Consider the following 14,473-nt stretch of genomic DNA (forward strand, 5'->3'; position numbering starts at 1 on the left):
CATGAAAGAAGAAAATTTGGAATGAACAGGAAGACTTGCATGTGTTTAGGCTAAATTTTGTTGCTATTGGGATGTTTCAGTGTATCTGTCGCTATCTTCCTTCCAATAAGTGAGGTTGCTGTTTTGAGATTGGTTTTCCTAATTGTTTTCTCAGTAAATATCGATGGCCGTTGACATCAGTTCATCAACTTATTCTCTTTCAATCTTATGCTGACGTCATTTTTTTTTTCTAATACACTACTTTTCTGAATTCTTTAAGTGTTTCATCAACATCATACTTCTTTTTTCTAAAATTTTCTTCTTTAAAATATCTACAAATTTTGTATTTTACTGGATCTCACTTCTATGCAGCTATAATAATCAAATAAGAAAAAGTAAGATTCACCAATGGTTCTTTTTTAGTATTTTCCTTTAAAAAAGAAATTTAATTACACATTTTAATCTCAAATTTTACAAATAAATAACTCTATTTCTTTCAAATCAATTACTTTACATTTTTTTGACGTATTAAATACGTTTTTAAACGTATTAAACAATACTGACATGAAACATATGTAAAACAAAATTAAAGTAATTAGATTAAAGTTTAATATTTTTAAAGTTTAAAAACTAAAATGTATTAAAGTTTTAAAAATGAATAAATTCAAGTTTGGCATCTTAAAAAATTAAAAGCATATTTAAACGTAAAAAATTATATAATTATATAACACATTATATATATATATATATATATATATATATATATATATATATATATATATATATATATATATGTATATATATAAAAATATTAGTGAAGAAAATAATATGTGAATTAATTTCAGTAGAAATTGCACACATGTAATGGAGATTACCTACACGAACTTAAAGCATCGGAAAGATCGAACAACAAATACAATTTAAAAAAATTTGCTATCAAAAATTGATTTATACATGTTGTGAGGGCCTATAAATTTAACAAAGGGCCTTTGAGCCTTATGTGGGGTAGCCAGGCCCATCAGACTAAGGCCAACTTGACCTTAGGAGGGGCTCTTCAGAACCCATTCTCTTCCTTGAACCTCATTTCTTTTCTCTCTCTAAACTTTTGTGCCCTAAAGCTCTCTCTCTGCCTTCTCTCTAGATTTTCAACTCTCTGAACCGTAAGAATTCGAAATAGGCACTGCTCAAACGTTCGCGGCGTAGGGAGCTTCATTTCTACCGAACGTTTTCTCCGTTCCGACCGGGTGTGGTGGAATTTTCGTGTGTGAGACACTATAAAGGAGTGTTCCTGTGAGCTTGGTAGTTCAACTCCGAGGTAAGGGGAGCTAGATCCTTTTCTATGGGTTGAAATTGTATTTTGATATTTGCTGATGAATTGTATGCTGGAAATTTGTGATTGTGGATGTGGTTGGGCTTAGATGATATTTGAGATTGGTATGTTGATGTATGTATTCTGTTGGAGGGGTGATCAAGTGGAAAGTAAAGAAAGTATACACTGTTTTGAACAAGCTGGTAGAGTTTTGGGTCACTTTGAGAGGAAGTGAGGTAGTGATTTTGGGAAGTACGAATTTTGAGTACATTTGGGCTGTTGGGATAACTTAGGTAAGTCAATTGTGACTTGTTAGAGTCATCAAACTGATCAAAACAGGTGCAAAATGGTTACTGTCAACTGGTATGGGGCTGGACGACTTCTGGTTCGCGCCCGACGCCCCCTGGTGGCGCCCAGGCACGGGAATCCAGCAAAAAGTCGCGCCCAGCGCCCCTACTGTGGCGCCCGGGCGCGAGGTATTCGCAGAAAATTGTTTTGTCTTTGTTTTTGATAGTTTTTGGAGTTCTGGATGTCCGTTTTGGACGTTTCTTAAGTCGTTTTGGAGGTTTTGAACCCTTCCGGAACTGTTGGTGATGGGTTCAAAGCCATTTTCTTTGTCTAAGTATGAGTTACGGGGTTTTGTGTTGTTTAGTGGTTCTCTTGGGACTGTTATTGTCTGGTAATGTGTATTGGATTGATTAATGTTGTTTGCTTAACAGATTGTCTTGTATGTGGGATGTTTGGAATGCATAGTATGATGAGATTTATGTGGAAAGTATATGAATGTATGATTAATATTGTTTGCTTAACAGATTTTCATGTACATTATGTATGAGGTATGAGTGGTTGGAAATAATGTGGTTGTGAACTATAATGATGTATGTGAGTATGAATTGGACATCTCAGGGTGAGATGACTGAAAGTGGTTGTGTGTGGTGTTGATGTTGTTCTGTATAACTGTATGGAGCTTTGAACTGGTATGTCTATCCCTACACTCGAAGCACTGTTCATACTCAGATAGAGGAGAGCAGTGTAAGTGGTGAGAGTAGAGGGAGGTCCTCGTCTATAGTCTTAGAGTTTAGACATAGACAGATTGGGGGATTTACCTTGCATAGTGTTGGGGAGTGCCAGCTGAACTACGCAAGTGCAAAGACGACCAATAGTTCGATAGTTATACAAATCCGGATGAGTCGTGTGAGTGTTTGAGTCATGTTTTTAAAGGGTATGTTGTTAGTTGTTCTTTTATATGTGATTTAGCATGATGACATCAATTAATTGTACTATATGCTTTTTATATCTAGCTCACCCTTGCTTCTGTGTTGTGTGCTGCTTTTGTATGTTTTTCTTTGCGATGATCATCCACTTGGATGAGAGCAGATGTTGTCGAGGAGGTTTCCTTGGAGCAAGAGCTGGAGGAGAATGATGCTGCTGCACAGTCTACTTAGGATTTAGATATTTAAACCTTTGGAGATTAAATACTCTAAAATGTCTAAGTTTAAAACTCTGTATTATATTTTGGATGACTGTAATTCTGTATTTAATTGCAAGTCATACTCTAACTGTTCTCTTTATTGGGAATGTTGACTCCTAAATTATATGATGTGGTTACTATATTTTAGGATGTCACACATGTACTATATGTGTACTGGTGGGTGCATACTGATTATACTACCCCAATCTCTGAAAAGAAATTATTCAGTGTGGATTAGATTTAGTTAATCATTTAAGTAAACTAAACAAGTCAATAATTATGTTTAACAAAATTAGACTGTAATTAGATTAACTTTAATGAAAAACTTACTGAAAAATTTATAAATACAAGTTAAAGTATAATTGTTGGAATTTTTACCACGCATTTATCATAGTTGCTAAATTGACTGAGTATCGAACTAACTTGAGCATCATAATATTTTTTGTAAGTACATCTAATCAATAGAAGAATCTAAAGAACGTACGTTCAATTGATTGAAGTATCTGAATAAATAAAAAAACTATTTGAAATAAACACTCAATCTCATACACCCTCAAACATGTAGATTTAAAATTTTATAGAACAAGAGTAATCTAAAAGGTTTAATGTTATGTTAATGTAGTATAATAGGCTGTTTCGGAGACAAATTTTCTTCTTGGGTTATCATTGATGGTAAATCATCAAATCGAAGGGCGTTTCTTACTTCCCTTTCGTACTTTCTTCCGGCACAATAATTCCATATATTTGAAAATTTCAATTTTACCCTTTTATCATTTTGAGTTTTAGAATGTTTAATTTGGAAATAATTTAAACTATACAAGCTAGAGTACAAATTTTATACTTCGGATTATGTAATTTGGATGTAAAATAAAAAAATACATTTTGATTGTATACTTTATAAAGTGGCATTAACAAACATACAAAGTCCCACGTTTCTTATTTTACACCACGCGATTTCATGTTAATTTATTTATAACAACATAATGTATAATAGAATTTCCTAATTTATGTTCAATAATTATTTCGGTAATTGCTTTACTAGAAGAAAGAATAGTATAGGAAGAAGATAGAGGTAAAATAATCTTTTTACTTGAGCTATGGGGGTGTAAGAAGAAACTACGGAGGTGCAAGGAAAAACTAAAGACATGCAGGAAGAATGGCCCCAAATCTAAGGCTAATATTCCTTTTATAACAGTTTTTCAGCTGTTTTGTAAATGTTGTAAATGGATTGGAACACTCCTAAGTTAATATATATTTTTTATTTATATATATTTTTCTGATGAAGAAATTCACAGACATATATATAACTTATTATTTTTTTCATTCTTTTATTTTTTATTTTATAATAAAATATTGATATAGATTGATAAATAGGATTCCATTAGAAAAAAATTTCTATGAAATTTGAGAAAAAAATCATAAATAAAATTAATTTATATATAAGTTAATTTGTAAGATAAGTCTTCATATTACTTTTTTAAAATCTTATTTTCAGTTTGTGTGTATCTTAATTTTAACTAATGAAAAACTATTTTATTTTTCTTGTATTTGTTAAAAGTGTATATAAAAATTTTCATTGGATTATTAAAAAAGCATTTAAAAGACTGCATATCGGTTTCATAAAAATACCCATAGATACTGTCAAATGGTCAAGAGTGAAGCAGACAAGCATATAAACGTGGGACAATATTATTGGTGACTATAAAAGAAGAAAATCATAATCATCGTATTCTTTCAATTGTTAGATTCATGAATACAAGGTATCTGCTTGAAATGTTAGTAAAAATACAAGTTTTCGACCAAAATGAATTATTGGTATAAATTTGTCAATGTCACAACCTGAGATGTGAACATAAAAATAAATCCAAGATTCTGGCATATGACCCCATCCAATAAATACGTTTGCTATAATCAACTTTTGACAACTGCATACATTAATATATTCAATTATTCTTATTTCTCTCACAATAAACAAAAGTTTCCACTAGATATATCCTGTACGTAAACAATGAACCATTATAAGATGAAATAGTTAAATGAGATAACCAAATTTAACTCCTAAAACTTAAAACCAATAACCAAAGTTCATATTTTCTTGACTAAGAAAAGGAGAGATGATGATATTTTGAGCTCAAATATCATCAAATGATTTCATTGTACTGAAGCTTCCATTTCCTCTGAGTTCACTGCCAATTCATCTGGGTCTTCGTTTGGGCTTACGTCTGACCTCAACTGTGCAGAAACACCATCTATGGCAGAATTCAGCTGCGCTATTTTCTCAGTCAGCACCTTGCGAGTCTTCTGTTTTCATCACTCACAAAAGAAAAAAAACAGTAATTTAACTATATTAGTTTGTAAGACCAAATGAGATGACAAGTTAATGGATAAGTACAATTGTCACAGGTTCTTTTTCATCAACAAATGCGTATCAATCAATAATGATATATCATGTCACTCTTTTTAAGGAAAAACAATATCCAACCACACACCATAAACTCGCAGATATGTTACTGAGTCATTTTCTTCCCCAAAAGATGTTTCACACTCCACAACCACTATAGAAACACTTACATTGTATCTCAGAAATGCACACCCCTCGCCCCCCATCTTTTTCCCTGATGTGGTTTCATAGTTACTTTTAGTTTCTGATATATTTCATAATTTATAAGGATTTACCTTCACTACCTGCATAATACAATAAGTTATATTAACAATGAATTTAGCTTATTATATCGTGCTTTTTATGTCAATGTGATAGTTTTAATAAAAGTTACTTATGTGTAAGTATTGTCCTCGGTCATGCAGATTTTCTGATTTCATCACAACTCATATTTTGGTCATTGATTTCAGTTGTCGGATATACTCGTGAGCGCCTATACAAGGCACTAATTTTTGGTAATGTTTTTCCTTTTTCCTTTTTGTGTTGACGGTGGGGGGGAGTGAATTTAGTATAATAAATATAACTAGGTTCTTCCTTTTCAATAATAAACATTCAGACACACTCAATGAGAAAAATGCTCAACTTTCAAGTAAAGAGTAACAGCAGTGAAATTTGCAGACCTCTAAAGCTTTATCTTCATCGTACACAAATTTTGGAAGTTTCCTCATCAAGTCTTTACGGTCTGCTCCAGCTATTGCCATGCTTATCTGCAAAGTTAATATCACAGAAGTCAAAGATAATCTCTTTCCTGACCTTACATTCAGTAAACAATCTTTCAAGTTAAAAAATCGACATATATATATATATATATATATATATATATATATATATATATATAAGACCATTGCAAAAAATTGTTGAAAAGCAACATAGATTTGATGATTCCAAAGAAATCTGACATAAATAGATGCATATTGAAATTTGATACACCTATTAATAATGAAGGGTACTACTATCTTGCAACTTTACAAGAAAAGAATGATGGAAATTAAGTAATACAGAATTCAATGTGTAAATGATGTTACGATTATATTCACATCTGATTTGAGCAAAACTAAACTTTGACCTAAGTGAAGTAAAGTACATTCTTCACGAGTTAAGCAGACAATATTACACGATATGGATAATGATAAGTCAAAAGAAATAAGAAGAGTTAAAAAGGGAAAATGTTGGTTCTGCAGACATACCTGAGGTGCATAAATACAACCCAATGCTCCAACAATTAGTCCTCCCAATACAAAACCACCAACAAAAATACTTCCACTTATTGATCTTCCACCATCACCACTGTTCTAGCAGAGAGATTAGAAACACTATAAAGTTACACAATGCCAAAAGGTATACCAACTTGTTTAAATTATGCTCAAGCCAATATTTTAGACAACCAAATGAGTTAAATGTAAGGTACAGTTGATGATCACGGCACTGTTTAACTAGAAACACAAAATGAAACAACGAGAATAGCTGTAGCTTAATAATATTTGTGATACCCGATAAAGTCATCTGCTTTTACTATTTGTGCTTTTTACTTGGTTCATTATTCTGTTAGCTAAGGACGGGAAAATAGGAGTCAGTTTCTATTTATCAATTAGTCATCCATGATAAGGTGGCTCAGATATTGTTTTCTGCTTCATGTACTGTAGGTTATTAAGACAACTGCTGTACTTTTTCAGTATTTAGAAATAGCATTCTCTTTGAAAATCTGCATGTCACTTGTTTTATTTTAACATCCCAAATCATCCTCTAAATTTATACCAAACAGTCATGTAACTCCAACCCCAGAGAAAGAATGCACAAGAAGGTTAACTCATCCTACCCAGCTCGAATAACAAGTGGCTGGTTACGTGATGTTTTAGCTCTGAAAGAGGAGCCTGGAAATTGTTCACCAGAGCTGATTTTCAAGAAGCATTTGTCCATCGGCATCAATGAGGAACCTGACATTAATCTGAGTATTAGATTTCTGGAAAATCATTAAAAAGGGGGTGTTGTTGGATATCTTGAACTTTAATAAGTTACCATTATAATTACAGTAGCAAGGATCAAACACCATTCTTTATTCCATGAATTTTGCTTAAAGGTTTTTCATTAAGATATTTGTCACACGAACAGATATATAAAAATCTCTAAAACCTGTAATGATAAAAAGACCCATATAATCACTGCATCCCCTGGCATCACAATTATGTTCTCCAAAATTATATTAACATATAAACAGACTTCAACACAATTACAAAAGGCAAAATAAAACAAAGAGCAAATATAAACTGATCTTCGAAAGAGGTTACTTGTATTTTTTGGTCTTCGAAGATTTTCTTATGCACAAATTGGTCGTGAAAATGTTGGCTTGCTAAAAAGTTCACTCTACCAATGTCCTATAAACTTTCTAACAAGTTCACATCTATGGGGATCAATTTCTACTTATGGAAACTTTTGGGGACCAGAACAACACATCACACAATAGCATGTTTTGCAGACGAATTATATATTTCTCTAAAACAAAACATAAAAGAAGAAGGCAGCATGCATGTATCATCCACCTCCTCAAAATGAAATATATTTTCAGTATGCTACAGTAGGTTAGAATGAAAAAATTAGCAATGTACATTAGCAATATACACAATAATAAAGTTTAGTTCACATTCTCATCTTCCACAATTTCATTTCACCCCCAAAACAAACATAGACTAACGAAAGAGGAATCTCTCAACACAATCCAACTAAATGAATCTAATCAAACTTCCCCATAATCTGGGAACCAAACACCAAATTCACACACAACTAAAACCATTCCAAAAACACTTATCACCTCCATTTTCATTGAACCCAAAAAAAAAAACAGGGACTCACGGAATATCCGAGAATTACAAAATACACAGGCACACATAAATAAAAGTGGCAAACTTGATATAGTGAACAACCTCAGAAAAATCTAAAGGAAAACAGTGGAAAGTGCAACTGAGAAAAAAAAAATGCAAGAAAAAAGGGAACAGCTTTTTCAGTTTAGAGTGGTGCCCTTTTGGTATGGAAATGGTAATGATGAGAGTGATGGAAGTGATCACCTGAGAGAAAGTGGGTCTTAGGATTCTTCGGCAAAGCGATGAAGCTTGATAGAGTAGCCATTTCTGCAAAGCCAAAATAAAACTCTGATTTTCTTTCTTCCCTCCTTTCCTCTGTTAGTGTTGATTTGCTTGTCGTAGAAACCAACAGGGACAACAACAGATCCTACTACTTCTAGTGTTGCGCTTCGATATTGTCGCTAGATCTCGTTTTACTTTCGTTATTAACAAGACCGTTAAAGAAGTTGGGCTTTGGGCTCGTTTCTCTCTGCCATGGCCCATTAGTTTACTTTTATTCTGTTTTATGGACATCTATCTTTTTTGTCGTTGTTAAACTAATATTTACATTTCAAATTTTATACAAATAAAATACAAAAAAGTAAAGTTTTTTTTTCTTAAAAAAAGTAAAAATTAACTTATACCAATTATAAAAATGATATTTTATTAATTTATCTCAAAATATCATTTTACCCTATACATAACTTTCGTTTAGTTTATATTTTTAAAAAAATTTAAAGTATTTATAGAGAATTGGTTAAATATAACCTTAATTAAATAAGAAAAGAAGAGGGTATTTCTATCTACTTCAAACCAAATCAAATCATCTTCTTCACTACAATAACATTGGTATTGTTTTGAAAATACCATTCAAAACCTAATTATTTATTTGTTTTATTTACATGGTGAATTAACGGATAAAAAAGCACTTGCCATACGTTACCGCACACTGATTGCTATAATTAGAATGAAACGTTAAAACCTGAACTAACTGACTGGTGTTGAAAGTTTCGTGGACCATTTTTCATTCGTAAAAGTAAACCTGAAATCCAATAAATTCTGTTTGTTTTTCTGTAAATATTTTGAAGAGAAAAAAAACAAGTTTCATGTATATATGTAGGTAATAAAAAAATTCTCATTTTATTTTGAAAAGAATTATCTTCAATATGGACACAAATTAATCTTAATATACTAAAAATAATTTACTTTTAAATACTTTTTTTTAATTTGCTGGTGTTGACATGATGATTTAATAATAGTTGACTTCGACTGTAACTAGTCAGTCAAATGAAATTGTCATAGATTAAAATTTAAAAAATCTTAAGTTATTTTTATTTTAAAAGAATACTTTTTTTTCTTTTTAGAGTATCGAGATGCTTTTCAATTTTTAACCAAAATCTTTCCCAGTTATCTTGTCATCTTTTTTTCCGCGGAGACGAATTTGATAGTTAAATTACAAAAAATATAGTTTATAAATATAAAATTTATGGTTTATATTATTTATTATATTTTTTTTATGATTGATTATTTCCTTAGTACAAAAATGTATAACTTATTATACTAGTATATAAGTAAAAGGGATAGGAGGAATGTTTAGGGTAAAAATAGTAAAATAATATATAAATAGGATAAAATTGTTAAGATTCAATGTGTATCTAAAGTCTTTCATAATAATTATAAAATCTTTAGTATAATATGACTATTATATAAGGAGAATGATTTAAGATTAGAAGGGTTCAAGTATGAATTCAATATAAAAATAAGTAAGATGGCAAATATTAAAGTAAAAGGACTAAGAAACATGATAAAAAAAGGTTTTTAGGTTTCAATATAAGTATAATCTCTCGTATTGGGTAAAAGTGAGTGAGAAGATTAACAAATAAGTAAAACGGACCAAATGATTGAGATCGACCGACTAAATCGTAAGAATAAGACCGACTAACTAAACTGAGTTATCAAGACTGAAAAGTTCAAAAGAAATCGAGGCCAATAGGTTGAGGTCGAAATGTCAAAATTGAAAAAGTCAACATATAAATTCAGGTTGAATGGTTGAACCCGAATGAATGAGATCAAATGGTAAAGCCAAGAGTTACGGTCGAATCTTTGAGACCAAATGGTCGAGCTGAATGACTATGACTAAATGGTTGTGGCCGAAATATCAAGACTGAAAAGTAGATAGAGAAATTTAAGCCAAATTATAACACCACTTAGGATACTACTAAAAACTTAGAAATTTTTCGTGCATATTTTAAATGTATGTATTTTGCATCATAAAATAAAATTAAAAACATTCATTTATTTCATCAAATAAATGTTTCATTTAATAAAATTTATTTCAAACAATAAGAAAATATTTAAAAATATTTAATAATTAAAATTTATACAAAATAAAAGAAAATGCATTCTTGAAACAATCCTTAAGCCCCTAACTGATATGCATCAACACCAGCCCTAACTGATATGCATCAACACCATCATCTACAATATTATTTTTTGCTCACGTATAACACAAGTCATACGATCATTACAAACGACAACTATAATCACAAACATATAAGCATGGGCTAACTTAAAAGAAAACATAATAGTTAAACTTACATATATATATATATATATATATATATATATATATATATAATAAAATGTCTTAACACGCCTCATTCAATATTTCATTAATTCATACAATAACACATGATAAAATAACAATTACTATTGTATCATCCAACAACAATGAATATGCATGTAGACTCGGCCCAAGAGTGTCAATAATCAACATAACCCTTGCATGTAGCTTACCATCCAAAACCATCTTACCTCTAAAGTTAAAGCCATTCTTCCTTCCTATTACCTAGGAGTCTTCAAATAGAGCCTACTTCTGTTGTTTTTCCTTGAACCTTACGGGAAAATCACACAGGTGTCACTTCTCACCACTCTTCCAAAGAGCTTTGTTACCAATAAGGAGTATTGGTAAATCTTGAAGAAATTTGTTTTGATGATGCTACAAGAAGTTTTAGTTGAAGAAGATATTAGAATTAGTTAAAAGCAAGTTGTAGAAATTAAATGTAGTAGGAAATTCTTGTAAACCTTGTAAAACTTGCATTTTTAACCTGCAATAATCGATTATGATTAAGCAATAATCGATTATCACAAGTCATACTTGAATAATCGATTATCACATCATATAATCGATTATCACATTCTTGAAAACCTGTAACGGACTTGAATAATGGATTATCACTTACAATAATCGATTATTCATGGCAGTTGGGAGCTGACCTTTGGCATTCAGTGTACTTGGCTATATATTTTGTTTTGGAGAAATTAGAATGTAACGTTGTTGAACAGAAGCTCTTGCAGAATACTGTTTGTCAGAGGAAGTTCTCAGAAGCTATAGTTCAAGTTCCCTTGCTTGGTCTCGTGAACAGGAGAGGCTCGCGTGTCGTGTGTCGATAGTCGGAGCAAGCTCTCTTCGAGTTAGCAAGGTGCTCTGCCTGGTCTCGTGAATAGGAGAAGCTCGTGTTTCGTTTGTCGATAGTCGGAGCGGTTCTCTTCGAGTTGGCAGAGTGTTCTTCTTCCGGTTCGTTCGTCGAAGGAAGGTTTATTTATCTGCTTTATTCACTATTTCTTGTAATCTGTTAAATAACTTTTTAGTGAAAAAGGTTAATCACTATTTATAGTGATTAACGACTGGACGTAGATTCTTTTGAATCGAACCAGGATAAAAATTGCTTGTGTGATTTTCTATTCCCTACACTCTTTATCTTTTACGCATATCAACTGTTTGATAAATTTTCTCTAAGAAAATTGTTTTTCTAAAACAGACCATTAAACTTGATTTGTGACCGTAACACGCTTTCTAAGTATTTTATTCCGCTGCGCGACTCTATAACGGTACCGATTGTTCCAACAATTGGTATCAGAGCTTGCTTTGATATTTTTTCAAATTTTTTCGAAAATGGGCCGTCATAACCAAGTTTATGCTGAGGGTGCTTCTATTGATAGACCTCCTTTGTTTACGGGGGAAAATTATGCGTTTTGGAAAATTAGAATGCAAATATTTTTGGAGTCTATTGACAGGGGTATTTGGGAAGTTGTTATAAATGGACCAATTGTTCCCACTATTTTTGTAAATGATATGCAGGTAGAAAAACCATTTTTACAGTGGACTATGGATGAAAATAGAATAACACAATATGATGTTAGGGCTAGGAACATAATTTTATCTGCACTAACCCTTGATGATTTCTTCAAAGTATCTGTTTATAAAAGTGCTCAGGAAATGTGGGAATTTTTAAGAGTCAGTCATGATGAAGTATCGAATGTGGCTAAGTTGACTTGTTCGAATTCATGCTCTACATCAAACTCCTCAAGCTCAAGCGATTCTAATGAGCAAGAAAATCTATGCTTGATGGCCAATGATAAATCATCTGAAAGCAAAATATTGAAGGAAAAGAAGGACTATCAAGGTTCCTCTTCAAGCTTGAGATGTTATGGATGTGGTGAAAGAGGCCATGTGAAAGCTTATTGTTCAAGCAACAAAAGAAGTAAAGAAAGAAAAGAAAAGAAAATTCACAAGAAGAAAAAGGTTCACGTTGCGTCGGAGGATAATGCATCAACCACCTCTAGTTCAAGTGATTCTGTTGAAGAAGTAAACTTATGTTTGACAGCTAATGTTGATGACACTGCAAGCCAAGTAAGTTGTTCTAATTCTGAATCTAGTGAATTTGATTTGCAAAAAGCTTTTCTTGAATTGCTTGATGAATCTGAAAAATTGAATGTTGCTCATAAAAATTTGAAAAAGGAATTTAAAGAATTGCGAATTAAATATGAGAAGGCATTAGATGAGGAAGTAAGTTTGAGAAATAAAATTTGCAACTTGGAAACGAAAGAGTCTTCAAATGTTGAAAATCCTGTTGAATGTCTTTCATGTAAGAATCATATGCTTGATATTGATATTCTTGAAAATCTTCTTGAAGTTGCAACTGGAAATAATAATGTTGAAATGCCTATAACTGTTAGAAAGGTTTATAAAAACAAAAGTGTTTTTAAAAGTAAGAACCAAATTAAAAGAACCCGTAGGGTATGGGTTGAAAAAGGAACTGTGTCTTATAGAAATCCAAATGTTGTCACATGCTTTTATTGTATGAAAAAGGGGCACACTTCTAACAAATGTAGAATTAAACATTTTGATGTTCCAAATGGAAAATATGCTTGGATTCCTGTTATAAAGTAAATTGTCTCTAACCTCAACGGACCCAAATGAGATTATGGGGACCAAAACTCTATTGTTTTGCTTTGCAGGTTAATTTTTCAAAAGGAAAAGAAGACTCTATGGTATCCTGGTATTTTTTAAGAGCCTTGAAATAATTTATGAATGTTAGATGTGTCTTAAAGTTGAAAATTTGGCCCAAATTTGTGTTTTTCGGAAATTAACGTAAATAATCGATTACCAAAAGTAATAATCGATTATCTCGTCCTCAAAAATTTGGATTTTGACAATTTGGCTTGCACATAATCGATTATTTAAAGTAATAATCGATTATCTTAAGTTTTCGTAAAAAAAAAAAAAAAAAAAAAAACTTTTTTTTTTTTTTTTTTTTTTTTTGAGTCTGTTTCTAAAAGGGGATTATTACATTCAGGGGAAGATATATGAGGTATTATGCTCTTTCATGTTATGAAATTTCAATTTTATTTATGTTTTGAATTGCATCTTTTGATTAATTGAGGGGGAGATCATATTTAGGGGGAGCCTTTAACATCAGATCTTTTTACTTCTGATCAAAAAGGGGGAGAAGAATAATACAAGGGGAGAAGTATAAATTATTATAGGTATTGCTAACCTTATTGTTGTTTGTTAGCTTGTATGTTTCGCAGGTAAGCCAAACTTGCTTTTAAAATTTGAATTTTTGATCATCATCAAAAAGGGGGAGATTGTTACCAATAAGGAGTATTGGTAAATCTTGAAGAAATTTGTTTTGATGATGCTACAAGAAGTTTTAGTTGAAGAAGATATTAGAATTAGTTAAAAGCAAGTTGTAGAAATTAAATGTAGTAGGAAATTCTTGTAAACCTTGTAAAACTTGCATTTTTAACCTGCAATAATCGATTATGATTAAGCAATAATCGATTATCACAAGTCATACTTGAATAATCGATTATCACATCATATAATCGATTATCACATTCTTGAAAACCTGTAACGGACTTGAATAATCGATTATCACTTACAATAATCGATTATTCATGGCAGTTGGGAGCTGACCTTTGGCATTCAGTGTACTTGGCTATATATTTTGTTTTGGAGAAATTAGAATGTAACGTTGTTGAACAGAAGCTCTTGCAGAATACTGTTTGTCAGAGGAAGTTCTCAGAAGCTATAGTTCAAGTTCCCTTGCTTGGTCTCGTGAACAGGAGAGGCTCGCGTGTCGTGTGTCGATAGT

The 14,473-nt window shown here is 31.6% G+C and overlaps 1 protein-coding gene across 1 annotated transcript; it reads right to left on the minus strand.

Moving 5' to 3' along the window:
- Positions 1-4,689: 4,689 nt before the first annotated feature.
- On the minus strand, positions 4,690-8,451 carry LOC124843957 (uncharacterized). Its single transcript, XM_047320798.2, has 5 exons — positions 8,259-8,451; positions 7,016-7,133; positions 6,387-6,486; positions 5,820-5,906; positions 4,690-5,060 (listed from the first exon to the last, which is right to left on the minus strand). Exons 1-5 carry the CDS (start codon positions 8,317-8,319, stop codon positions 4,911-4,913), a joined length of 516 nt encoding a protein of 171 aa, XP_047176754.1. The 5' UTR covers positions 8,320-8,451; the 3' UTR covers positions 4,690-4,910.
- Positions 8,452-14,473: the final 6,022 nt, after the last annotated feature.

The sequence above is a fragment of the Vigna umbellata genome, chromosome 10 (assembly GCF_029865625.1).
Source record: "Vigna umbellata cultivar VRB3 chromosome 10, Vumbellata_1.0, whole genome shotgun sequence".
NCBI lineage: Eukaryota > Viridiplantae > Streptophyta > Magnoliopsida > Fabales > Fabaceae > Vigna > Vigna umbellata.